Source organism: Pygocentrus nattereri, chromosome 11, assembly GCF_015220715.1.
Source record: "Pygocentrus nattereri isolate fPygNat1 chromosome 11, fPygNat1.pri, whole genome shotgun sequence".
Classification (NCBI taxonomy): domain Eukaryota; kingdom Metazoa; phylum Chordata; class Actinopteri; order Characiformes; family Serrasalmidae; genus Pygocentrus; species Pygocentrus nattereri.
Window position 1 is genome coordinate 27,926,330 of NC_051221.1, and position 25,256 is coordinate 27,951,585.

Genomic DNA, 25,256 nt, shown 5'->3' on the forward strand with positions numbered 1-25,256 from the left:
GCTGGAGCTGCACCAGCTTGTTTGCAGAATAAAGAGTGCGCAGCGACAGAGACAGAGAGAGAAAAGCTGTCATACCCAAAGACAGCAACAGTAAACACTAACCTGCTACTCAGGTTTGTTCATTTTCTCACAGGATATGGAAAATTGCCATTTTTGTCATTGTTTTATTGTTATTCATTTATATCATGTATTTTTGATTTAGGTTTGGCAACAGCAAAGTAGTTTCCACCTGGATTGACCTTTATCTGTCATGTAAGTCAACAGCCAGCTTCATGTCACTTATTCAAGACTGCTGACAGTTTTCTGTACAGAGACTATTGTGCACTTAACCTTGCTGGAGGAAGACAACAAACAAACAAGGTATTCTTTTAATACCATTGTGTTATCTTGCATGTTGGGTGTGAGAACTCTCTGGGTTGTGTGAAATACTACAGGGCAGAGATGCACTGGCAAAACAAGCAACCAACTTTCCAACTGCAATGACAACATCTTCCAGCATTCTTCAAACAGCTGCCTCTAAATATTCTACCAAGCACAGCATATCTTATTTTCATTCAGATCTTCGCCAAGTGGAGCGGTGTGAAAAGATCCTTTACCTTGATGGCAGCCAGGGACAACTGGGAATGGGACTACAGCCTGAATCCTCACAGCCTCCAGAATGCTTTCAGGTCATTAAGCCCTGAGTTTGATTTGTGGGGGAATGCCCTCTTTAAATCTCGGGTAAGTACAGAATATGCACCTGGACCTCTTGTTCAAAATCTGGACGTCTGATGTGTAGAAATTCGATATGTTTCCAATACAGGAACGGAATTTGTACACATGATATAAACAAAAACACAAATGGGAAAAATGCCCATAGTTTGTAATGTAAAAAAAGCTTTGTTATAGCCTTTCTCTAACCGAGTTCCATTGTTCTTTAAGTCCTCAGCATGGAGTTGTATGGGTTTATCTGGATCAGGTCACCGCTCCAAAATCAGCACCAGGTCAGCAATTTTGTCCTGTGATATCAAATAGAAAGCAACTTGATCAATTTCAACACCGTTGAAAGAACCTTTTTAAACTTTAAAAAACCTCTGCATAAAGTAGTTCTATGTCTGTGTCTATAGATCTACCTAAAACTGTAGAACTGTGGCACTCTTCATTTTTTAGAGTGTTCCTCCATCACTCGTTACATTATTTAACAAACCATCCTGTTGCTTTAGCTCTGTTGGCAGTCAGTTGGGGATGAAACAGAATGAATCGGCTGGCATGAGAAGATGGCAGTCTACCTCTCGTCTAGCGCCCGAGGGTGCTCCTCGAGCCTTCTCTACTCAGGGGGTTGAGCTGCGAGCTGCGCTGGAGGAGAGCAGCATGAAGAGGGCAGAGCTGGTCCAGAAGCTCCGGGAAGCTCATGAACATCTGGACACCCAGACTGACCTCCTGAAGGCTAAGGAGACTCAGCTTCTGCACAGCCAGAGCACCACTCACCTCCTGGAGCTTAAGCATAAGGTCAGTATTGGGCAGGCTGACTTTTACAAGACTTTAGTGCTAGAAAAAACACTACTTGTTTAAAGCTGATTCTCAGAAGTCCAGTACTGTCTATCTGGAAATAAATAAAAATCTGTCAGATTAAAAACTCATACCTTATTTTCTTTTTTCCATCATTTGAAAGCAGCAGATCTGCCTTTTACACTGTGTTTACATTTTACAATGAATGTATTAATAGAAATGGTCCTACATTTTACTGGGAAAAAAATGTTACATTAACTTATATTAAAAGTTAAGAATGGTACTGACACTATATACAGTGAAAAGGTTTACCTCTTTTAACCCCAAGAGCTCTTGTATGGGCCCACACTTTAGTTTCTACACAAATTACATTTTAAAGTATTTATGTTAAAATGGAAATTATGTCTTTGCTATTACTTGTTATCTTATAAGATCTTATAATCTTATATTGTCTTGTTTTAATATTCAAAATAATAGTAAGTCCAGGGTCCAAGATGAAATGTGCTAGTTGGTATTCACTCCCTTTGTGTAGGACCAGTGTGCACAGAGTACTTTTCAAGAATGTTTCATTAAATTCTTTAGCCTCTCATTTCTGTATGGCTTCTCCCCTACAGCAGCTGACAAAGGCACTGAGTGCTCTTGAGGAGGAGAAGGAGGCAGCTAAGCTCAGCCGCTTTGAGGAGAGCCGTCGACGGTCAGAACTGCAAGAAAAGTAAACAAGCTAAACATTAAAAGATAGTGTACTGCATTACCTCTATACTGAGCAACTGAATGACTTACAGTCCACATTGATAATATCCAGTGTCTTAGTTGCACTTATAGTAGTAATAGTAGTAGCATTAAATGACCCTTATTAGTCCCACAACAGGGAAATTTCACCTCCGCATTTAACCCATCCGTGAAGTGAAACACCACATACACTCTAGTGAGCACACACACACACACACACACACTTGCCTGGAGTGGTGGGCAGCCCAATTCACAGAGCCCGGGGAGCAGTTGGCGGTGAGGCGTCTTGCTGAAGGACACCTCAGTTATGTGCTGTCGGCTCTGGGGATTGAACCGGCGACCTTCTGGTCACGAGGCTAGTTCCCTAACCTCAGAAGTAGTAGCAGTGATGATAGAAGCAGTAGCAGTAGCAGTAGTAGTTGTTCAGCAGCTGTTCAAAAAAAGTTTGGTTTTTGTATGAATGTATGTTTGTAAAATGATGATTTATGTGTGTGTATGAATGAAGGGTGGTGCAGCTGGAGATGGACTTGTTGAAGATAAAATCTAGCATGGGGAGGAGGAACTCTGATCAAAGCTCAACCTCACAAACAAACCCACATCTCAACAAGACTATGCCTGTAACAAAAGATGACTTCCTCAGAGAGGTAAAGCTCTTCATCTGCTACTGAAAGAAAAGATATTAAAAAAATAAATAATAATTGATTAGTATTGTCCTCTTGGTGAATCCTATATCACAGCCAATGTGAAAACACTTTAAACATTTTTGGGGGGATTCATGATAATATCAGAATCAGATTTTTTGCTTAAAAATGATTGCCATTGGGCAGATGTTTAGATTTGATATTTCATATTTCAAACCTTTTTTTACATTTTTGAGTATATTTATTGTATTCTGGAACAGCGTATTTAGGCAACGCTGGGCTATTAAGCTAACATTGGTGCATTTTATTCATTCATTTTACTGTTTTTGTAACCGTACAGAAATAAATGTTATGTTTCTCTACAAAGCTAATACAAGTAGAGCTTTACATTTTATAAATATTTATGTATCAGCATCTGTATTAAAAGATATGTACATGAAAAATGTTGGAAACTTTGGCCCCCAATTCAGTATCAGTTCATCCCCAATATTTCATTTACATTACACATTTCCACATGTACAAAATACTCAAATGGTGCCTCTTGTCTTCCTAAATGGCTCTAAGAACTGTGTTGGGAAAGCCTTTATGATTTTATATGTAAAATTCTAATCAAATTTTGTATGTTCATGTTTGATCATTTGAATTGTGTGTGGAATGACAGGGACAGAAACACACAGGGAGGGAGATGAAGAAACTGAAAGAAGCTCTCAGGGAGGCTGAAGAGAGAGCCGAGACCTTGGAAGCTGAAAAGGATCATGCTTTAAAGCAACTCTATTCCTCTAAGGAGGTCAGTCAGTTATTTTTAAGGATACTATTTACTAGTGTAATTAGATGACTTAAAATGAAATGAAATGGCTTTTATTGGCAGTAAGGAGGAGAAACACATTCAATATAGAATATTTATAAAAAATATTATGTTTTTTTTTATTTTATAAAATAAAAATATGTGAACATCTCTGGTAATGGCTGTTTAATTCCTTCTCATTGTTTTTGTTGTAGGGTCACCGCAAGACATTGAACCAGGCTGAGCAGTTGAAGCAGAAGCTTAGCACATCTATGCAGGCCCAAAGTGAGCTGCAGGAACAGCTCAGTGAGAGCCAAAGCCGCCTGGGCCAGCTGGAACTGGTGAGATTCACACCCAAGCAACACATTTGTAAATGGTGTTTTATATTACACATACTTTCCCATCTATGTTTTAACACCTTTCCCCAGGAAAAAGCCCTGCTCTCCACCAAATCACTGCAATTAGAGGACAATCTAGAGGACCTGAAAGTGAAGCTGTCTGCAGCTTTAGCTGATAAAGACCGACTGGTGCAGGTACATCCAGTGCTTTTTAACATGGAGTTGCTTTAAGACTACACAGTAAGCACAGCTTCCCTTAAACATCATCATAGTGTGGCACTAAATGGTTAACAAGCTATTTTAGCTAGAAAATAGATACACAACCATTAATAAAACCATTTGATTTGAAGTAATATTTCTAATATGGTAGTCCTGTGCAGTCTCACAGATATTGTAGACAACAAAAAAATGCCCCAAAAACACACACAAAAGATTTATATGAAGAATTAAGTTAGAATAAATTAATATCCAAAATGCCTTGTATGTCACAGGTATTAATCAAATCTCAAGGCAGATTTGCATTATTTCATTATTCTACACAACCAAATACTTTTTTAAACTTCATTTCATAATTTCACATTCTTAAAATATTGAGTTCACCTAAAAAAATACCTGTTGCTATTATTATTAAATATAAATATAACTGTATGACTATGACAAGTGACTCCAAACTTTTGAACAGTAGTTTATGAGTGCGTCGTCTTTTTGCCATCAGTGAATGGCCAGCTGTGTTTCTCATGTGCCAAAAAGCATCAGCCACCACTGTTTTCTAGGCACATCGAGTTCTTGTTAAGGTAAATTATACATGGTTTAATAGATGGCTACATTTATCTACAATAGAAGCAGACCAGGCCTAGTTGGGAATCCATAACATCATCCACCATTATATCACAATCTCAAAACAAAAAGTGCTTTTGTACTGATGTGCATGTAGGAAAAGGCTGACCTGCATCAGAGGACCCAGAGTTTGAAGCTGCAGCTGCAGAGAGCCCAGCTGGGCAGAGAGGGATTCACTGAGCAGGTGTGTGAACTACACGCAGAGCTCAGTCAGGCCAAAAGCAAGACCAGCAGACAACAGCAGAGCACCTTACTAATGAAGGAAGAACTACATTCAGCCAAAGAGGTCAGTCCTCCACCAGACTCACCCCATATATACATACTGGCCTGTTCTTAAAGTGCCAGAGTGTCACGTTGATGGAAAAGTAGTTTTGCTTTGTGTGGAGCAACTTAAATTTCAGATCCTGAGTTCATTGATGGAACTCCTTCAAACACACAGACAGCAATTTTCGAAACTAAATAGTCAGCCATCGTTTCTTAAGAACATTAGCTTGGTGTATGTTCAGTCAGTGAGATGAGTCTTAGGACAAACCCATTTCACCCCTTGCCCCTAACACTTAGCCCTACCCCTCTGTTCCGTGCGTTCACGTCTAGGGGTCGGGTTGTCCCGATTGTTGTTGAGATGGAGGGGTAGGGTGAAGGGTTAAGGCTACTCGGCCCTTCAAACGGAGGTTTTTCAGAGGCGCAATACAAACAGAGGGTTGCGAGAAAATTCCCAAAATGCTATGCGAATCATCGGCAAGATGACTGCACAAGCGACCGAAGAAACACATAAATGTAAGTATTTTCTCTGTTAAAAAGCAGTTGCATTGTAAGAGAACCACTGTAATAGCGTTTTACGGTCATATCCTTCATAACACGGATAAAAATCGCTAGTAAAATGCTGGTGTCTCGGTCGCTACCTGGCGAAATTTCCCATTCTACCTTAAATAGTGCAGCAGTTACGTTCTGGTACGTGAGGTTGACTCACCCTTTAAGGTGGAACGGGAAATTGATCATGAAGCTGGTGATTAGAAAGCTAAGTTCAGCTTCATATCACCGAAGGATTCTTGGTGGTGATAATAATTAATTGCCCCCCTCTTTGAAGGCAAATGATGCCCTAAATGTATTTAAGCAGTGAGCTGAACTTTCCCCGCCTCTGCTGTCACTGCAGGCTGGCAGGGTCGCCTACAGAGCAGCGCGAGCAGCTGTTAATGAAGTCATGTAGTTTGTTATTTGTTCTCTTTTTTATTCGATGACTTGTTTGAATGATTTTTTGCTTGTGCTGTTTTTTATTTGTGACATGTTTGATTGATTGATGCGTAAAACTGAAGTGAATGAATCACGAGTGGCCATGCTTTTCAGTCTCCTTCGGATAAAAGGCAAATGTCAGTGTGATGTACCATTATTGCTATAGTATGGAGACAAAGCAGGAAAACACGTTGATATTTTAAGTACGATTCACCTGCCCTGTCATGTGACACACAAGTGAGATCACCACAGCTGGAGACGGCACATTGGAAATGGCTGGAAAACCTCGTCTCGTCTGTTTATGTAAAAGACGCTGACGACAATTGATGACGTATGCGGTTCTTGAAGGGTTGTCCCATTTCATAGGGGGAAGATTTCAACCACTACCCCTTATAACTTAAGTTAAGTTTCAAGGGGGATGGTTACACTGGAAAACAAGTGGTAGGGGTAAGAATAAGAAATTGGATGGGCCTTACTCACTCACTCATTCACTCATGTTTCTCAGGCTGAAGATTCTCCACAAGGGGGAGCTTCCAGCACCCAGATACCTTTTGGTGCGTCATAAGAGCAGTGCTTTGCATCAGTAGCTGCTTTCACATTTGAACTCTGGAAAATGTCCGGATAGTCGGGTCCGGATGTTATTCGGAGTTGCCCTTTCACACATGTAGGGTGTGGCCAGAGTTTTTATGTGTCAGACGCTTTCTCACTACAGGACATGTTTGGGTGGTTTAGGTGAAGTGCAGTGCCTGGGTATCATGTGCAGGGGGCACATTTTTGCATCAATATAATATTACATAAATTTAATAATAATGTCCCAGATGCCCACTGTAAATTCTCTGGAAAATTACCTGCTCTGTTCACATATGGCTTCACCTGGATATTTTCCGAACTTTGTACAAGGGGACTGGCAGGAAAATGCCCTATACAATTGATTCAAACATTTGCGTTCACATATACAGCTCCTCTAGGTAATGTCTTCAAAGGTTCTGAGTCACTGTGCATGTCTGAAAGGGGCAAATGATACTGTGTGTCCTTATGCAATGTGATGGACCGTCTTCCAAATCTTTAGTGCATTAGTGCTTGACTGAATCAACGTCTACTCAGGTGAGCAAGAAACTGTCAGCAGACCTGACTGCAGCCACAGAGAGGCTTCAGGTGACGCTAAAGCAGTTACATGAGCTGGAAGCGGAGAAGCTGATCCACACCAATCAGATCGCAGCTCTAGAGACTGAGCGCTTGCAGCTGATTGGAGAGAAGGAGGAGCTGATAGATGTATTTGATCAGGGGAATCAGGAAGAGCTCAGGGAACTGAGGGAAAGATGCTATCAGCTCAGGTGAGCTTAAGTCAGACTTACAAAGTTACAAAACAGTTGACTTTAACATACAACAGACTATGTAAATAATAACTTTTCATTTCATGTAAGTAGAGAATTAAAGGAAACTTTGGAGCATGAGAAGCAGGACCTTCAGACGCACTGCCAGGGCCTGGAAAAGAAAGTGCAGAACATGGAGGCAGAGCTTGGCTGTAAGGAGGATGAGCTACAGCGCATGGAGGTGGAGCTAGAAAAAGAGAAGGAGGAGCTGAAGAATGTGGCAACTCACTGGAATGAGCGATGGCTGGATGTGGCGATGACACTGCAGTCCACTCAGGTGCAACTAGAAGAGACCAAGAAACAACAGCAGCATACTGAGGCCGTAAGCACTGTTCACAGATTTAATTTTACCCAAGGCAGCAGGAAATTGAGGCTGTGTAAAGTCACAAGTGTCACATCATCAAAACATATTTAACCAAAATTCACTCTTTCAAAGCTCTGAAGATTTGCTTTCCACAGTTCAAAAGTCTCCTAATGTGTGTTCTCAGCTGAAGGAAGAGGCATCTGGAATGGCCAGCATGGTGGAGATACTTGAGACACAACTGAAGGACAGCCAGTGAGTGTTTATGTGAAGGATGTTGTAGTTGTCTCTGTGGGAAGTGAAGATGCATGTGTTTTCATTGACATTATATATGCTTCATAAGGGATGAGATCCAGAGCTTGCTTGAACAGAAAACACACTTGGAGACAGAGCTGTGCAGAGTGAAGGTAAGCAAACATAAGTGTATCATCACCATCCCAAAATGTATTTCTGTTTAAAATTTATTTTTAGTTTTCTACATCATCTGAAAACAGAAGCTGTCCTTTATATCGTGTGAACATTTTAAGATGAATGGACCAATAGAAATGCTCCATAATTATTTGGAATGTAATTCCTTTACATTAGCTTGCATTAAAAGTTAAGAATGTTCTTTGTACTTCTGTAAAGTTACCATTTTGGAGATTTTTATATATGTTATTTCAAGGGGTGAGAATCTCTGCTGTCACCATGTTATTCGAATATGATTTTGTAGGAAACACAAATCATGAAATATCGAAGTTTAATATGTTTGGGAATTATTATTTTAAAAAGACACTCTATACACAGTGGAACTGGAGAAACAATTAATATATTTGTAGAGTTGACAACAAAAAGTAGTTTTTTGTATGAATTGTACATGCAAAATCAATGTAGTTGAATCTCCACCCTCAGACTGATGCATTTGTATAATCAGTAGAATTTCCCATATGCCTATTTCTGGATTTTTCTATAAAATGTATGATATAAAACTGGAGCAGTTTGTGTGTTTCCATTCAGAAAGAAGCTGGTGCTTTGGAGCGAGTAGAACTAGATGCCTGCAGGCAGCAGCTAGATCTGGAGCGAAGCAGAAGCCAATGTCTACAGCAGAGACTGATGGGAAACCCTGTATGTTCTGCGCTTTTTCCTCATAAACACTACCAAAAGATACTGTCAGTTGCCAGAGAGATGTGCTGTCTTCATCACACTTTAACTTTACTGTCATTTACACCAGAACAGAATTACAAAAATTTCTCACTGTTTTCTTTCAGTTTTCTCCAGTGCAACGTGCAAAGTATAGGCAATAATACAAAAGTGCCAGATGGAACAATCTAGACAAGTGCATGACATACAGTTAAATCAGTACACACAGTAAAACACTGAACAGTCAGAACTATTAGAATAGTAGTACGAAGAATAATATATACATTACATGGAGTTGTGAAGTTAATGACGTTTGGAAGGAGAACCACACGTAGAGTTCTTCCTCCCTCTTTTATCCTTTTTTACGTTTTCCATAACAGAATTTTCGCACCCCATCACCTTCCCATTGGTTCCCTGATCTGCAGTCCAATCCCTTAGTTCTCCCTCAGTTCATGAAGGGGATGCCCAGTCTTTTTATTTGATGCACAAGCCACTGTATAACTCCAGCTAAAGTTGTGAATTCAAACAAGTGTATGTCAACTGTATGAAGTCATGGTGCAAATTTAGTAGTAGCGTGCTGGACACATTTTAAGAGTTTGTGGAACTGTAATGGTGGATGTAGGTGTCTCTGGAGGAGATGGATGGAGAGCTGGTGCAGGTGAAAGCTGAGCTGCAGAAAGTGTGGGACATGCTGAAGAGCCGAGACACTAAGCTGGAGGAGCAGCAGCAGGAGCTACAGTCTGCTCGGGGCCAGGTGAATGCTACCTACCTGCTCAGCCCCGTAATAAGGAGGATGTGGAATGTGTAAGTGAGAAAAATGTGCTGAATGTGGAAGTTATCTTGTAGTTCATCCTCTGTGTTATAATAGGTGACCCAGCAGAGCACTGAGGTACAAAGACTGGAGCAGCAACTGGCTGAGAGAGAGCACAAACTGAAAGAAAGGTGTGTACATATTGCCAGTGGTGTGCTGCTGGTGTACATATTGCCAGTGTTTCCGAATCCTCTCTCCAAGATATTTCCAACAATATATTCTGCAGAAATAGTGTGATATTTTATCACCCCTGGCATATTGTGCAGTCTATTTCTACAGCAGATATTTCCTATTATTTGTCTTTTGGTTTGCCTCCCAGGGATCTTACTCTAAAGAATCTGATGAGTCAGAAAGATGTAGAGAAAACTGAGGCACAAAACAAGATAACTGCTCTAGAGAAAGAGGTACAGTATTAACAATAATGTTTCCTCAGCTGAAAGACTAGCCTATCTAATAGTACCTAACAACATTAAGCTTATTCTTCATCTCTGTCCTCATCCAGCTTACTGGACTTAAAGCGCTGAAGATAGAACAGGCACTGTGCACTGATCAACCAGACACTCAGGGCATCAACTCCCAACTAGAGGGTAACTGTTCAGACTCCACTCTCATCAGACAGAAATAAGGCAAGGGTGGCACTCTAGACAGAAACAATGACTGTGATGTGGTTTGCATTATGGTGATAGCGAGCAGGAAGACATCTGAGCAGCAGAAGCAGGAAAGAGTCTCGGCTCCTCAGAGACAGCATTCACCTGAACATCCCCAACAGGTATGTTTTCTAACAGTATTCGTATGCTGAAATATGTCTGTCTCTAAGGTTTAGATGGCTTAGTTTAACTTTTTCTTTGTCCAGGGTGAAGATCGGCAAGGAACACCATTGGTGACCAGAAAGGCAAAATCAGTCAACTTTGATCTCATAGACCCCAACCATCAGAGGAGGCTAATCACAGAGCAAGTAAGTAATGCACCGTGCAGCCCAAAAGTAACTGGACAGTACTCTTTTTTTTTTTTATTGTTTTGGCTCTGTACTCTAACATATTGGACCAAACTACTTTGTCTAAATAATGCAGACACATTTGTTTAGCAGACTGTAACCAGATGTAAATTATAAGGGTTTGATGATTTCAAAACGTATGGAAAAGTCAAATTTGAAAAATGTATCAGAATTTAAGACTATCAACCATATTCCCCTCTTCTTCTCTCAATTGCTTTCATAAAAACCGCCACCAGTAATCAGAACTAGGCAGCTGGATGCGCTCTTTCAGAGTGAAGCGGACAGGTGGGCTTATGTTATGGACACACTCATACTCCAAGGATTTGGCTATGACTTTTTTTGTTAGCTTATAAATTCTTGGGGTTATGAATCTGGGATTTGTCAATCTTCTAATTTTGTTAGAAGCTAGAAAAGTTCAGTTTCAGAACCTTTGTTCAGTTTAGTTCTCTGATCGGAACTTGTGGGTTATGTATTAGAACTCTGCAGAATCAAGATTACAGTCTTTTCTGTAGAAAAGCGGGATAGGAAAAATACTGATGTCTTTAAACTTTAATATTGATGAAGACATTTGACAGTCGAGAAAAGAAAAAATGTACTTTTGACCAAATCAAGCACTGCCTCCCAAACTCGGATAACCAAACTAAAGCTTTTTCATTTTGGACATATTCTGATAAGAACGAGTTCAGTGCAAAAGACAGTTATGCTTGGAAGAGTTGATGGTAAAAGAGGAAGAGAACAACCAGCAACATGATGGATGGAAACAGAGGTACCATGAACAAACCATTAAATAAGCCTAAAGCCTCAAACAGAAGACAGGATAGGAAATAACATCTATATGGTCAACAGGAACTGGAATGAATTGATAGCACTAACTAAATAGTTAGAATCAAGACATTTTAACACATAAAATATCAAAAATCATATCAGATTCTAACCTCAGAATAAAAAGTCAGATTATACTTTGAACTATGTGTGTTTGGTCAATTTAATTAAGAATGACCTTTTAGCTTTTTCATTCAAGAATCAATGGAGCACCTAGATACAACTAGGCAGAAAACAACAGAAAAACTGTTGTGCTGGAGCCAAAACACAAAAAGTGTGTCTCTGCCCAACTACTTATGGACGTCACTATTACTAACCATCTCATGAGAGAATAGGTAGTTCCTTTATATGACAAATGTGAATTTTCATCTTTGTGACACCTTACCTGTGTCCATTTCTGCTGCAGCTGAAGAGTCTGTTTAAGGAGAGAGAGCAGCTGGGTGATAAGGCATCTCCAGTGCTCCAGAGAAGACCTGCCTCAGTGGTGGACTGTGGCCCAAAGTCTAAAACCATCAAGGTAGGCATTTCTGCTGAGTGCACCTTAGCTGCATTTGTAGGTCCAATCGTAGCACAACACACCAAATAATGTGTTGTATTTGATTGATTGATGGATGATAATGATGGATCATAATGCAGATAAAGGCCTATAATGGAACATTATAATGGTTCTACAAAACTCTCAAATCAGAATTCCACAGACTTACTGAGCAGTGACATGCAGCTGCAGCATGGACAGGGTCTGGGCGTCCAGCAGGGGGCAGGAAAGTGCACTACAGCCAATGCAGTGGGAGCTCAGTCTGAACCACCGGCCTCTGAGAAAGGATTGCAGGGGCAGCTAAGACAAGAGGTCAGTTGCAATACTACCTAAGTGAGTAATGGTGATAATGATTAAAGTGAGGGTGATGATGATGGTAATTTTTAAAGAACTGTGAAGTAAAAATTAATGAACAGTTTAGCATGCTGAATTCACAGAATTGCTCATTTTTCACTTTATTCTTTAGAGAATTTAGGGAAATTATTGTGCAAACATGAGCAGGACATGTAACACAAATCACAGATCGACACTGATTTATTTGAGCTGTCCTAATACTGCATTATGTCTTAATCAAAGTGCTGGTATGGTGTGGGTGGGTAACTGATGTTTAATGCCGTGTGATGATAACCGCACAGTCTCACATAAGCGGCTTTAGTGCCCCTGGATAAAACATAGATAGCCCCCCCCACACACACACCACCACCACCAACAACAGAGGAGCATCTGGAGCATCTAGTACTAAAGGGTCATCTCATCACGTCTGCACTTAGATTGCCGGATGTGAGTTGATTGTTTTAGCACCTGTGCCTCAGTAACAGAGTCAGCTTAAGGACAATGAGAGCAACATCTCTGCTGTATCCCTCCTCAGCAGGTGTCAGCACTGAGTGTGGAAATGGAAGAGCTAAAAGACAGAAATGAAAATCTCCTCCAAGGTGACGTGTGAAGTCCAATCACCATGAGAAATCATCACCATTTCAGTGGTCCTTGATCATGAATCACTCACTATGAAATTGTGTGGACAGCACTGTGTTTGTGTGTCTGTGTTTGCCCATTTCAGTACCACTGAAGTACGGAATACAGTTGAATTTAATACAATATGATTTTTGCCAATTTATTGTTCTCTGCTTTACAGACAAGCTGAAGGTTCAGCAGCAGATCCAGGATGTAAGAGTGACAGAAAGGTGTAGCGAGGACACAGGCTTCATTGATAAGGAAGAGGAGGCTCTGATGACGATTCCACCCACATTATGTGTGGATGGAACATTCCTAGCCAGACAGGTGGAGGTGTGTGACTCTGAGATGGAGGATGAGGAAGTGGTACTCGACTGAATGAATGTATTATTTGTGTTTATAACCTGTGTGGAAGCATCGCTCTGTGCTTTGTGTGATTAACTCAACAGATGCAGTTAAAAGGAAGTGCCTCATAGTTTTTAACAGCAGTTTCACAAGACTTTTAACAAGGCTTTATTACTTGCCTAGTGCTAAAGATTGATCTCAAATGGTGCTCTGCATATTCTATGGGCCAAAATGATGATGGACGATTTATGTCTGTGTATTTTGCTTGTAGTTTGGGGTCACAGTGCTCATGACTCATGGTGATCAGTGAGTTGTGGGATGTTTGTTCTTATTGTCTTATAAAACTAAGACAGAAATGATTCTCATGTTGCACTCAGTCATTGGGACATAAACCAAACAATTAGCATGGCATTTCCGTAAATCATGTTGCTGGTGCAGAGTAATACCTCATTTGTCTCCGCTCTTATCATTTTGTGATTGTGTTCAACTTGTTTCAATGTTCCCTCACCTCACTGTAGACTGTAAAACCCAATGCTGAGTTTACATCTAGCACACACATTAGCCCTCATCTTTTCACTGGATAGTTATTTAAATATATAAATCTAATAGTGAAATATAAATTGTTTCTGTATTGTCAGGCACTTTTTAGTTTTTAGCATGAACCATAGAAAATATTTTTTTGTGTTTTAACATGTTCTCACATTCACAATTGCTAGTAAATGCAAAGAGATATGAACTCAATTACAAATGCATAAAAAGAAGTTACTAAATTAACTTTTTTTTTAACAAATTCTTTACAAGTTAAAACTACATTTTGTAAATGTTCAATTCAAACATATAAGCAAAAACTATAGTTGATAAGTCATTTTCAGCCAATTTTATTTTATAAATATGTCTGTCCCTCATTTATATGTCCTAACCATTACACTGGCCAAATGACCTGAGGTGTTTTTCATAAAATAAAATAAAACACATGGGAAAAAGGTAGGGGAAAACTTAATTTGGGTGTATCCCCTAGAAAAGCAAAGTACTATCTCTCTGTATTTAGTATTTTCAGGATGTCTTTACCATAGTGTTAATGACTAATGTGTTTTAGTTAGACACTTGAAACATTTATTCATGTATTCAAGTCCAAACATCACTTGTTATCATAAGAGCTCAGAGTATTAAATTTTAATCAGTTTTACATTGTACCTATCAATAAATCCATTTTATCACATTATTTTGTACACTTTTTTTCCAAAACTATGTGATTTTCTAAATTGTTCCTATGATGGTCATGACATATTAATATCATATACTGAGGAAAAGCAGTCAGCAGATATTCAGCTGATGATCCATCATTTGCTGAAGGATTAAATTCATCACATTATCTCATATCTGCTCAATGCCTGTACTAGGTCACCATACGAGCTAACCATTAATATTTCATGGAAACGCGGCCAGTGATCAAAGCTGGGCATTTGGATGGCTCAGAATGGGGTAAAATAAGCAAAGAGAGGGGGTTTGCTATGCTATGCATGCACGCATGCTCAAAATGACTGGGCTGTTTTCTGAAGTCATATACATTCCAGGACTTGTGATTTTTATGGTTAATGGATGGTGTGACAGGCCTGGAAAATATTCAGTTTCACAAAGCATTGCCCATGTTTGTGTACCTATGTAAAGAATTCCATTGTTTATTAGCTACTCCACAGTATGTTATTTAGTTCTAAGAAAAATAAATAAATAAATATAATGTGCTAAAAACACACTGTAGTGTCCTTCCATCATGACAGCAATTGCCTGCATGATGGCTGAGCAATATCACTGATGACCAGTCAAAGATAATAGGAGTTTTTCACTCCATGCTTTAACAGCCATAATTCAGTTTTACATGACTGTATATGATGATGTATGTAAATGACCACTGTTCTGATTGGGTGCTCTGTAATGTGTCTTGTTCAAAAACTAGACCAGGGTAAAAACATTCCTAATAACTTTACCGTGAATGGGTTATGATAAACTGCTGTAGGCTGAATATACCTATATATGTATATATATATATATATATATATGTGTATATTTTAAAAGCATGGCATTTTTTTTCCATGATATGGGTCCTGAAAAACATATAGTGCAATAATGAGTGATTACAGATTACAGTAATTATGAAACTACTACAACTGATTAGAACAGCCAGTCACTCTCAGTCAAAAGCTTGGCAAACACTAAAGGCAGAAATTCACACACTCAGTACCAAACATACTGATTCTGTATGTGCTGTTGCAAATCATTAAACATGCATAAAAAAATGTTGCCAGTGCTGTCTGATATTTTGTTATATTATACGAGATTTTGATCTTCCATCAAATGTGCAGATGAAATATTAATGAACGTGTGGTGACAGCTTCATACTGCAGCGGTTTGAGCGGATCAGCGACAGAAAGAGAAAGGATTGGACTGCCGTCTGGAGGATTAAACTACAATGTCATTAAAAAAATGAGATGATCTCCTGTGGAACTTAGAGCCTGTAAGACATTCATTTAATCCAAAACATTAAAAGCAAACATCAAGGCTTACTTAGGCGCTCGCTTGAAAAGCAGAATATGGATAAAAACCCAGGCCCTTGCATAACAGTCTGACATGCTACATTTGCTATATACAATCTATGATTATGATTTCAGTACATTGAAGGACATTTCTATCATGGGTATATTGATGCCTGTATGTAATTCCATTCCATGTGCACTTAATTTGTAGTTCTTTGTTTCACAATGACCAATAAAACAAGATAATACTATGATCAGTGAAACCAGTGAGATATTCAAAGAATGTATCAAATAATCATATGAGACAGATACATGATGGTGTGGGTGTACTGAGTTGGCCTACTTGGGTATGTTCTATAATTTCAGCCACAACCTTCGTTTTATGGGCCAAAGTCTAGTGCTGCATGACTAAGAGCTGCCCAAGGGTCTCCCTGCCTCCCCCTATAGACATTCTGACTAAAACAAATGGGTTTCCAACTCAACAACAAGCTCAACAAAAACACTCACACACTGAGGAGTGCTTTCACAGTTCTACAGTATAGTATAGTTCCCAGCCCTGGTCTTGCAGAACTGTCATTTATGCACACTTAACTAGCTAATTAACCCCTTGTATGGCCAGAGCCCAGCGGCGCGCCCAAAGTTTTATTGCACACTTCTGTTACATAAGAATAGCTCAGCCAGTTTGCAGTGAAGTCCATGCATTTACTGAATAATAAGCCTTAGTTTGTAATAAGCCTGGGACTTCTGGAGTTGAAGTAGGTGTGTTAAAGCAGGAAATCACTAAAATGTGCAGGGGAAATGGCACTCCAGAACTAGGGTCAGGAACCTGTGGCTTAATCCAATACAGGGAACAGCACTGGTGAATTTGATGTGACTGTTTCCCTCTGCGTATTATCCAGAGTTCATCTTAATGCTCTTGTGCAAGTGATGGGTCTGTCTGATATCCAGTCTACTCTCCCACACTGTATTTCCAGGCTCCCTAAAATGGAGGCTTTTGTTCCAGTTACTTCCTGGGTGAACATAATAAGTCTGAGTGTACAGCTCTGAAGCGCTTCCAAAGTGCTGACCTCAAACACCAGATTCTTTCTGTGGAGGTCAGAGCTGAGGCTGTGGTGCTGGTCAGACATCTGCAATAAGCCTGGCCAGAGTGGAGCAAGACTAGCCTGAACCAACAACTCTCCCAGCCTATGCACTGTCCCTGTAAGGCTGAGCAAGGTGATGGTGAGGGTCCGTTGTGCTGGTGAGAAGGTCAGGGTAAAATGTAGGCAGGGATCTGGGTCTTTATAGCTTAAATTCAAACCATAGTTGGGAAGCAGAGGTTTCTCCACAAGCTGGCCTGACAGAGCGCAGAGGGATACTGGACTTGGCATAGTGAGCTGTATGCTCTCACTGTTTGGGCGAGTGTCCCCTGACACAGTGCAGTGGCGCTTAAGCACCTTCTGGGTCTTCGACAGGAGTCCAAGCTTGGGAAAGGAGGGCAGTGAGGATCGCCCACTGGTCACTGGCCTGTAGAGTGGTGAGGAGAGGGTTGGTGAGCTGAGACGTCGTAATGGGAAGCAGGACTTGGGCTGTTCATTAAATTCTGAGGTAGCATGAGGCCTTGAGGCAAAAGATATAGCAGTAAAATCGTCATCCGATGGTGTGGAGCTTCCAAAGGCAGATGGATAGTCGAGAACGTCCCCTTCTAGCTCCTCATACTGCATTTTGGTGGACATGGCCTCTGTGGAGAGAGAGGGGCTTATGGCAAGGGTCACATGATCAGCAGCTGGAGGTGGAGGGGGAGATGCTGAGTGTTCTTTGTCTTCAGGGCATTTTTGTCTCGTCCGTCGCCAGCACAGGACACAGCCCAGGATAAGAGACAAACAGAACATCATCAAGCCCACTCCCAGCAGAATCTGGAGGTGGACTGAACAGATATGACAGTCAGAATGACAAATTAATCTGCAACCTCAGCCCCTATTTAAATGACGGAACAACTGCTTTGCGTTAATCCTTAGAAGAGGAATTCTAATCCTAATTAGAACACAATCCAAAAAAAAGGACAATGACCTTTTTATTTAGTCTTTGGCACTAAAAAAGAGGGAAGAGTGCAGATGTTGATTTAGCTTTGAACTGATAGTTACACAGTGTTTTACTACTTAAAATATGTATTTTTAATTGAAAGACAAAATATCTCACAATTTCTCTTATAAAGTTTGAAAAAAATTCTAACAGCTGCAACAGCAGAGAAATGAAGAATGGTGCACATGAAAAAATTATGGCAGAATGACAACTGGGTTCAATGTTGAATGTTTGAGTCAGAATGAGAGTAATTACCACATTCAGCTGATTATTCTTGAAATAAAGACTAATTTGAGACTGAATGATGTTTAAAGACCTCAGTAGTAACACCACTGAAGGGCAGTATTTGTAGGGCTACTTGACAACTTCATAAACCTTTAATGACAACTGACATAAACGTGCATAATCTTTTATAAAGGCTTATTACAACAAGCATCTGTTATCATCATGTCATTTCACATCAGCTATTATTATGACAATAGATACATGTTGGAACAAGCCTTTACAAATGTCTATACAGGCTTGTGTCAGCTGAAAGGCTTATGTAGGTGTTGTGTAGCCTTATGAATGCTACCCTTCAGTAAAGTGTTACCAGTCTATTTGTCCATCCTAAGTTGGAACAGAACAAGCATTTCTACTAGTCCAGGGGTGTCTAACTCCTGGTTCCTGGAGGGCCACAACCCTGGAGAGGTTCATGTTTTCCCTTTCAACTTATCAAGCCTTTGCTAATTAGCTGAATCAGGCATGATGCATGAGGTAGAACACTAAGCTCTGCAGTATACTGAACCTCTGTGTTAGATCTGTTTTCACAAACCTCAAATAGGACAACAGATCCAGGATAAAATTTCCTACACTCCTTATAGGACTAGTCAAAACAATGCTGGATCAAAAGCAGCACTCCTAAATGGAGATGCTTTGTGAATTTCAATCCAAATGAAAAAGGTAGCATGTAGGGAGGACATACCTTCGAGGTGCTTAGTGAAGAGCACCTGAATCAGCAGCCACATGAAGAGCACAACAATGATGCCCTCAATCATGCCCTTACAGCAGAAGATCAGCACAGAGTGCCACACTGGCTGCCCGGAGTGATCGTCATCCTCACTGGACATGATGACATGCAGACACTTGCTGTCCCTGCTGGAGTCCAGTGCTTTCACTACATCCTTTGATCTTTGAACCCCAAAATATGCCCAGCTATGAATTTTAGACTATTCCAGTGTCTTCCTCCAACTTGAGCTGTGCTTGTTCCATCTGTTATCATTAGTTCTCACAGGACTCTTGTAGAACCGCTGCTCGAGCAAATGACCAAAGGAACAAGCTCACATCACCTCTGTCAAACACATACACAGATCTTTCCCTTTCTGATGTGATTGTTGGTGCTGGTGTGGCAATCCATTTTTGTTCCAGATGAAGCTTGATGTATTCAGCTTGTTTATATGAGCTGAGCAGTAATCCCCTGTGCTGATGTGAGAGAGACTGACTGACGGATTGGCGGAAAGACCAAAATTAGTAACAGAGGTAGAATGTGGGCGGGGTTATGCTACATCAATCACAGGCACCTATATGGATGAGCGCTCTGTATTTATCTACCTTCTAATCTGAACCACTTCTCCTCTGGTGGGGTTATCATTAACACAATCCATGTCAGCTGTCCCTTCCATTAGCAGCTTCTTATGTCATCAGAGTGAGTAGTAAAGCACTTTATAAACACCATGCCCACAAGTACAAACAAAAAAACAACAACTTGCCAGTGGAGCCGGGCAGTAATTTACACTGCAAGAAAGTAAAATTGTGTGGTACAGGGAAAAATCTGAAAGAAAAAAAATTGGTAACACTCCACAAATATCAGCTTAATTGTCTGACAGTGGTAGTTATTGTATAAATGCTATTTGGCATTAATAAGCACTACAATATTGATTATTAACTACTTACTCAGTGACATACAAATAAAGCACTGTAAATGCTTTTCATGGATGTATTATATTTAAGTGTGAGGCACAAAATATATTTATAAATGCACAGGCACAGCTTTGTATAGGGCTCCAATTAATGATTACTGTTACAAAGGCACATATTAAGCACTTAATAATGCTTAACATTACGGAAAGTTTTATGCATCACAAAGTAGCAAGCATGAAAATAAGCAAATGTAATGTTTTGAGTTACATATTTTATGGCTTAAAAGTATCAAAAAACTAAATCATTAATAGCAAAGTATTATTAATGATTAGGTTTCTACAATTCAAAATATTAGTTGAGCATTAAGGCCACTAAACATATGGTTAATAATTCAAATGTTCCCATTTATTAGTGAGGATATTTATTAAATATATTTTTTTTAATTATTAACCATCATTAAAAAACATTAGATGTTACTGTATATTGAGGCCTATAATGTTACACCAAACATAACTGATTGTCAAACGTCTGGTGTCTGAGGGTTTTTTCTTTAGCTTTGCACTGGAGCTAAGAGGCTGTATGTTACCTAAGAGGCTGGGCCCCTCCCAGTCCTCCATGTGCTTTTGTTTCGCTTCCTTGTTTTTTTCCAGACCCTGACCTTAATCGTACCACCTGTGTTTATCACCTGTGTCTTAGTAACCCTCGTCGTTTCTGTATTTAGGCCCTGTGTTTTCCCTAGTTGTTTGCTAGACTTTGTAGTGTATTGTATCGTTTGGTGTTTGTTTAGCCTGTTTTCCTTTGTTGTAATGTCTGTCCCTCGTTCTATTCGTATTGGCTCTCTGACCCTGGACTCTCTAGACCCCAGGAATGGATTTTCCCCTAATAAATCTCAGCACATGCGTCCGCCTCATCATTGCTCCTTGGCGTACAGAAAGACACGCCGCCCAAGGACGCAGTGAGAGAGCGAGACTCCGGTATGTGGTTGTTCCATTGGGACAAAACGGCTGTCTCGATGCAGCTCGAGTTAGACATGTCTCAACCAAGCCGGAGACAGCAAGTCCCCTGGCGCTGAGACTATACGGGCATCTCGTCGTTCCCATAGAATTTTAAAGAAATATCCGGCTTTGTGTTACGCCGAGATTCCAGGTAAGCGCCTTGGGTCTACCTGTCTAAAGCAACGCTGCGGTGGAGGAGCGACCTGTAGCACAAGACGAGGTTAGACGAAAGGAATGCGCAGGAAACCCTTTCTGTGGCACTCGGCTCGTTCGTGCTGTCTCTCCTGTTTCTGTGCCTGTGCCCTTGGCTCCTGTTGTTGTTGTTGTTCCATGTTCTCCTTCTGTGTCTGCTCCATGTCCTGCTTTGTCACCTGCCTCGGCCTCTGCTCTTATTTCTTTGCCTGCCCTGTTCCTTGTGTCCGTATTCTGTCCCTGCTCTTTTCGCCCCAGCTCCTGTCCCTGTCTAATTCTGCCTCTGGTTTTGGTCCCTTGTGTCTGTGTTTGGGGGGGGGGGGGGGTACTGTCATGACTGGCCTCACCCAGTCCTCCATGTGCTTTTGTTTTGCTTCCTTATGTTTTCCTGGTCCTGCCCCCTTGTTTTCAAGACCCTGCCCTTAACTGTACCACCTGTGTTTATCATCTGTGTCTTCTTGTCTCTGTATTTAAGCCCTGTGTTTTTCCTTATTTGTTTGCTCGTCTTTGTAGTGTATTGTTTGTATTGTATCATTTGGTCTTTGTTCTGCTGGCCTCCATTGTTTACCGTCTTCCTTTGTTGTAATGCCTGTCCCTTGTTCTCTCCTTGTTGGCTCTCTCACCCTGAGAATGGATTTGCCCCTAAGAAATCTCGCTTCTCTCAGCACATGCGTCCGGCTCATCACTCCTCGGCGTTACACTGTATAACACAATAGAAGTTATAAAGATTTTCTAAAGACTTCCATTACGTGTTAGCCATGTTACCCACATAGTTGTAAGGGTAATATTTTATTTGGATGGCCCACTGTAGATACGTTGTGGAAGCCCAGTATATTTTTATGTAACATTCAACTAAATATCTATTAAGCACAAGTGAACTTGAAGTGTGGAAGATTCTATTGCATCTATTCCTAACCCTAACCTCAAGGGAAAACCTACTCCTAAACCTAACCTAATGTTACTGATAATCAACTATCACCATAAAGTAATAGTTTAATTATCTATAGATCTACAGGGAACTATCAAATAAAGTGTTGACAGATTTCAGTCACTTCTCAAATCAGTGAAGTGTTACTTTAACACTGAAAAAGAACCATGTTTGCTCAAGTATCAACCTAATGTAGTATGTAAACATTGGTACATTTTGAAACTTTACCATTCACTTCAGTCCATATATGGAAATAAAATGTGCAAAAACAGGCTGTTCTGAGTTATTTTGTAGTGTAAATAAATGTATCCACCCTGATCAATCTAGAGTAGGTTACTCTTGAATATTCAATGCTGAAGTTTTAAGAAGTGATTCAGCCCAGACTGCTTTTTCAATGAGGCATGACACAGGGCAGCCGATCAGAACAGGGCTTATTTACATATAATTAGTCTTAATGGAACGGTACCTGAAATAATCTATTTAGTCTAAAGAAGAAAGAGTTTGGAAAGTGGTCATGCAAAACTGAATTAAGTGTAAAAAAAATAACCAATAAGAAAAATGTAGGGCCTTTTGATATAGTATAAGCAAATCTCTGATACTGTCTGTGCACCTAGTGAAGGTAATACTGCCTCTTGGTGTTAAACATGATGAACTGCATTCTGCTTTTGTTTCACAAAATAGTATGCCAAGAGCAGCAAGATCAAAATCTCCAAGGAACTGTTTAAAACACTCCAGTAAATACCTCAGAATACACAACAACTAACCAACCATAAAAGAACTGCCAACATTAACAAAAGGAAAAAAAAACAAATGACATGGTTTGTTGCATTATCTCAGACTTTAATTCCACTTTGTCAAGCTCCATGTGTAAATAAAGTGAGAACACCAGAGAGCACAGTAGAAATACAGTGAGATGGTCTTTGGTTTTCGGCTGTGTAGTTATCCGTTACAATAAAAGAGGTAATAAGAGATATCGTATCTGTAGGAAATTTTCAAGCACAAAATGTCAAAGTAGGGATAGTAAATATGGTTCTTTTGAGAGGTAACAAAAGCACCTCCTGACCACATCCCTTACTAAAGACTGCTACGTGTTGTAAGATTTGGGGGAATCTAATCTTAATTCAGTGAATCATATAGATGCAACAAAGCTCCATTCAAAATTGAAATTCATCACTATTTACAGTTATCAGGTACTAAACCGACCTGACCGAATTGAAATAAGATCGACCCCAATCCCACTGACACATGGTCTTTATAGAAAAAACAAACACTTGATATGAGATTTCTCTCTTTAACATCATAAACTTCTAATAATTCTCATACCACTGCATGAAAGTTGTTCGGTCATTAGTTATGCACATATTTCTGAGGTATTTTGTCCACTGCTAACCTGAGAACATGTCAGAATTTAATAAGAGGTACTTTCAGAGATAATTCATAAAACTCAAAATATCTTTATTTGACTAACTAGTGTCTGGAGCTAATTCTGAGGTAAATCCTGACTTATATTATACAAAGCTAATTTTGAGGTAGCTATTTCACTTCTCCAGCTGAGGTATATCTAGCCTTGTTCATTTGAGACATGAGGCGTTGTGGTGCTGAGGTAAAAACCCCCGAGATCAATTTGAAATTCCTGAGAAACTTGCTTTCCAATATGGAAAGGCATTGGAGGTCTAAAGTCATAAGAGAGTAAAAAGAAAAAGAAAAAAAACCAAAACAAAACAAAACAAAAAAAAAAGACATTTTTCAAGGAGAGGAGGAATGCCAAAAAAACAAAAAGCAACAACAACAACAAAAAGCCCCAAACTTAAAGCGCTGTTCCTGTTTTTCCTTTAGCACAATGTGATCAGGATCAGTATGCATCGCGAGAACTCGGATTGTATATGAACAAAAACCCTGATATTTCTTTGATTAGATTTCAGCATTATCGTGCTTTTTTGTATCCTGGTTTGATTCAAAAGTATATCTGAACAATTCCTCAAACCATCTCCACATACAGAGGAAATAAAATGCTAATAAGGACCCATATTAATGAGCCTGTAACTGATAGTCTGACGCCATCTAAGTGATTGACTTGTGGAACACCGAGTGTCCCCTCTAATGTCGTGCCTATGGTCAAGACCATTCTTTGGACCAATCTGTCTATAAAATGTCTAGAATAGCAAAATGTATGCTTTAAGCTGTGTAAACTGCAGATTCAATACTCAAAACTCTTCAAAAATCCATACCTGAAAATCAAATTAATATTTGTATATCTAGAAACTAAAACAACTGAAAAACAAATCCACAATCAAATCATGAGAATACACTAAATAAAGAAACAAAGGATAAGGAAAAAAAAAAAGTTTGACCCCACTGTTTACCAAAACAACTGCAAATAACACTTGATGGGATTGTGGTCCATTTGATATCCAGCAAAATGAATAAAAAAGCAAAAACCCTTCTATTCATAGATCAGACAGCAATCAGAGTGCTCAGCCCTGACATACTGGAATCCACTGTTGGCGTGCATAATATAATTACAAAAGAGCACCTACTGATGGGAAAATGTTTAAATGCCCACTGTAGGATTTTGGCAGAGTATTTTTGCCTTGATTGTTTAGCAGCGTCATTTGTAAACAGATGACTCTATGGATGAGTATGCATACAGGAAGGCATACAGTACAGTTGCTAAACATGTGTGGCGCACAGAAACGTGCTTATAACTGCATTTTCATTAAGATAGTTGAGGTCTTTGTTGTGATTTTGGATATGATCATTCTCTTGATCATCCAAGTCCTGAGAGAGTTTGTAGCAGACATGTGGCAAAGGGCACAGGCCATCTGCAACAAGGCAGAGCAGTTATTAAACTCTAAGTTGAGGCCCCTCTCAGCAGGAATGAGCCTGAATGATCTCAAAAGGAGGTAGACTTGGCTTTGATAGTCCACTGGATGGCCAAAAACTCTCCATAGACAGGATGTGCTTCTCCAGGAGAGGGTGACTATAGTTAGTCAGGGCTGCTGGGAGCTAAGGAGAGACAGCAGCAGCTGGCTCCACAGAACCGGGGCCCTTGGAGGAGGATGACGAGTTGGAGGAGGTGGCGATGTTGGGGCTATGGGTGGAGCTCTGGCTTAAGGATGTAGGCATTGCTGCAGAGGACTTCTGAGCATACAGGGAACCTGTACAAATAGAGGTCAAGACTGTTAAATAAGCAAATTACACAAACGTCATTATCCTAAAAAGACCATTGTTTTTCTTCAGATTTTCTATACTAATCATTATTATACTAATCAATGTTAAAAATGTTTTTTCTTCCTCTCAAAGTTACCGTTCTGGAAAGACAAGGTTCTTTTAGAACAGTAGTGAAAGGCAT

At 39.9% G+C, this 25,256-nt stretch overlaps 3 protein-coding genes across 4 annotated transcripts in view; 1 reads left to right on the plus strand and 2 right to left on the minus strand.

Moving 5' to 3' along the window:
* The first annotated feature begins 38 nt into the window (after positions 1 to 38).
* On the plus strand, positions 39 to 14,520 carry LOC108436937 (myosin-9). Of its 2 annotated transcripts, XM_017713692.2 has the most exons (26): positions 39 to 113; positions 203 to 360; positions 559 to 720; positions 922 to 983; positions 1,203 to 1,488; positions 2,103 to 2,200; positions 2,723 to 2,861; positions 3,520 to 3,645; positions 3,858 to 3,983; positions 4,071 to 4,175; positions 4,915 to 5,103; positions 7,152 to 7,381; positions 7,475 to 7,742; positions 7,909 to 7,976; positions 8,065 to 8,128; positions 8,718 to 8,825; positions 9,463 to 9,594; positions 9,709 to 9,782; positions 9,971 to 10,055; positions 10,154 to 10,238; positions 10,338 to 10,420; positions 10,505 to 10,606; positions 11,874 to 11,984; positions 12,156 to 12,314; positions 12,871 to 12,934; positions 13,135 to 14,520. In XM_017713692.2, exons 3-26 carry the CDS (start codon positions 601 to 603, stop codon positions 13,329 to 13,331), a joined length of 3,081 nt encoding a protein of 1,026 aa, XP_017569181.1. In that variant the 5' UTR covers positions 39 to 113; positions 203 to 360; positions 559 to 600; the 3' UTR covers positions 13,332 to 14,520. The 2 variants fall into 2 exon arrangements, with proteins under 2 accessions (XP_017569181.1, XP_037398346.1); XM_037542449.1 differs by lacking the exon at positions 12,871 to 12,934 and having other exon boundaries at positions 7,472 to 7,742; positions 13,135 to 13,275.
* Positions 14,521 to 15,797: 1,277 nt separating this feature from the next.
* On the minus strand, positions 15,798 to 19,291 carry syt18b (synaptotagmin XVIIIb). Its single transcript, XM_017713626.2, has 2 exons — positions 18,855 to 19,291; positions 15,798 to 17,735 (listed from the first exon to the last, which is right to left on the minus strand). The coding sequence occupies exons 1-2, from the start codon at positions 18,997 to 18,999 to the stop codon at positions 16,732 to 16,734; spliced, it is 1,149 nt and encodes a 382-aa protein (XP_017569115.1). The 5' UTR covers positions 19,000 to 19,291; the 3' UTR covers positions 15,798 to 16,731.
* Positions 19,292 to 22,729: 3,438 nt separating this feature from the next.
* The window catches only part of arid3b (AT rich interactive domain 3B (BRIGHT-like)), a 30,284-nt gene continuing 27,757 nt past the window's right edge, over positions 22,730 to 25,256 (minus strand). The window contains exon 9 of the mRNA XM_017713697.2: positions 22,730 to 25,062. Coding sequence (XP_017569186.1) covers positions 24,911 to 25,062 — 152 coding nt within the window. The 3' untranslated portion in view covers positions 22,730 to 24,910. The remainder of the gene's footprint in view (positions 25,063 to 25,256) is intronic.

Excerpts from the sequence above, each read along its gene's own strand:
- LOC108436937 (XM_017713692.2), top strand. The coding sequence starts at position 601 with ATGGCAGCCAGGGACAACTGGGAATGGGACTACAGCCTGAATCCTCAC. Across the intron at positions 2,862-3,519 it reads AAGATGACTTCCTCAGAGAG|GGACAGAAACACACAGGGAG; the intron begins GTAAAGCTCTTC and ends GTGGAATGACAG. Across the intron at positions 8,826-9,462 it reads AGAGACTGATGGGAAACCCT|GTGTCTCTGGAGGAGATGGA; the intron begins GTATGTTCTGCG and ends TGGTGGATGTAG.
- syt18b (XM_017713626.2), bottom strand. The coding sequence starts at position 18,999 with ATGTCCAGTGAGGATGACGATCACTCCGGGCAGCCAGTGTGGCACTCT. Across the intron at positions 17,736-18,854 it reads CTTCACTAAGCACCTCGAAG|TCCACCTCCAGATTCTGCTG; the intron begins GTATGTCCTCCC and ends ATATCTGTTCAG.